Genomic DNA, 1,801 nt, shown 5'->3' on the forward strand with positions numbered 1-1,801 from the left:
CCGGGTCCGTTTGGGTTTATATATATATGCAGCTAGGGTTTGAGGTCCAATAAGGGATTCATTATTCTTGCTAGCACAAGAAAGAAACCCTAGCAGTTGTTGTCTTCTCTCTGTGTGGATTTCATTGGAGGCTGGACAATTGGACAGCTGTGGGAGGCAGATTCAAGCTGCTGGAAAGGAACAATGCGAAAGAATTTGCAAATCACAAGTAAAGGTATATTTCTAATCACAGTTTTTATTTAAATACAAAGCTGAATCCTGAATGGGAATTGAAATTTGTTAAATTCCGCTGTGCATGTTTAAGTAAATTCCCAACATAAACCATTGCCCCCTTCTTATCATCTTTCCTTGCCAGACCATTTGCTACAGCACTGGCAGAAGCTCCACTGACTTCAGCTCGATGATAAGGTAAGTGCCAAGGAACAAAATATTCCTGTTGGGATGCACAGTTCTCTTCAGTTTTAGAAGCCAGTGACTGATCTCCATATCTAGAGTTCGATTGCACAATTTCATGTGATGCTACATCTGAAGATTCGGCAGGAAAATCTTTCGACTGCTCCCCAGGACCATTTTCAGCAGTTTCAGGGATGCCGTCTAGAGCAAATGTAGATGTCGCATTGTGAATTCGAGGGCTACCAGGACCTATCCACTCTTCTAAATACTTCTGAGTAAGCGGAGTCCATTTGTTAATCAATGATCTATCTTCTTGTTCCCTAGCCCAAACTGTAATTAGGACAAGGCCACCTGTTTTAACAACACGAATCAATTCATCTACTGCTTTCCTCCTCCTGCTTTCTGTGCTCAGGTGATGTAACACAGCAATGGAAATTGCAGCATCGCTGTAACCAGTTTGTTAAGGAAGATTTACTGCATCAGCAACTAAAACTTCATGCCCTTTACCTGCACATATACTGATAAGAGGAGGACTAATATCACCGCCAATGAAATGGCAATTGGGATTTAAACCCAAGTATTTCCCATTTCCACATCCAGCATCTAAGACGAGCGATCCTTGAGGCAAAGAGTTCAAGAACATTTGCACTTTGGGCCATTTTGCAAACCTGGTAGAACTAAAATGGGGAGCAATTGCATCATAAACACGAAGAACATACTTCTTCTCAATTTCTGGGGTCGAGTGAACTTCTGAGGATGGACATTTTTGCTCAGTCCTCCTAGATAAAGGTAGTAAAACCTGAGATTCTGCATCAGACACATGGGGACATACACCAGAGGAATTATCTACCCCGACTCCTTTCATGCTGCACAGACCTCTCATATGATTATGGGCGGCAGTAAATATGACAGTTAAGCAAGCCAAGACTCCGTCAATGCAAAATATTCTAGGTCCCACAGTCGCAGGATTAAGGATCATGCCATTATAAACAAGGCGACATTCTGTAATAGCAATACCAAGAGAAATAAGTTCAACTCTGCAAATGCATGAAAGAACAACTATAATGCAACAAAACAACTCGAAAGATAGCTAATTAGAACTTAAAAGTGCCTGTTAACAAGAATTAAGATAGTCTCTCCTAAATAATATAAATAAAGCAAAATAAAAACAGTTGCCTTTATCTGAAAACAAAAGAACATCCAAAAAAGAGAAAGAAATGCAGATTATCTGCTATTCAGATTAGACAGTCAATTCCTATCAAGGAACACATACAGTTTATTTGCAGCTAAACAAATATCTCCAAACTTATTTCCACAAAACAGACGGAAATAAAAAAATAAAAAATAAAAAGCGAAAAAGAAGTCTCTTTAGTGCATGTTTACAAAATATTCTGTGCATAAAAAAAAC

The 1,801-nt window shown here is 39.1% G+C and overlaps 1 protein-coding gene across 1 annotated transcript; it reads right to left on the reverse strand.

The window, feature by feature from the left end:
- Window positions 1–295: 295 nt before the first annotated feature.
- Window positions 296–1,793, reverse strand: LOC111377742 (alkylated DNA repair protein alkB homolog 8-like; the record flags this gene model as incomplete). The annotated part of the gene is given in 1 exon segment (XM_023000866.1): window positions 296–1,793. A coding segment is annotated over 1 exon segment (1,077 nt), but the record flags the coding sequence as incomplete, so codon positions are not given.
- Between the last annotated feature and the right edge of the window lie 8 nt (window positions 1,794–1,801).

This window comes from Olea europaea, unplaced genomic scaffold (assembly GCF_002742605.1).
Source record: "Olea europaea var. sylvestris unplaced genomic scaffold, O_europaea_v1 scaffold17136, whole genome shotgun sequence".
Classification (NCBI taxonomy): Eukaryota; Viridiplantae; Streptophyta; class Magnoliopsida; order Lamiales; family Oleaceae; genus Olea; species Olea europaea.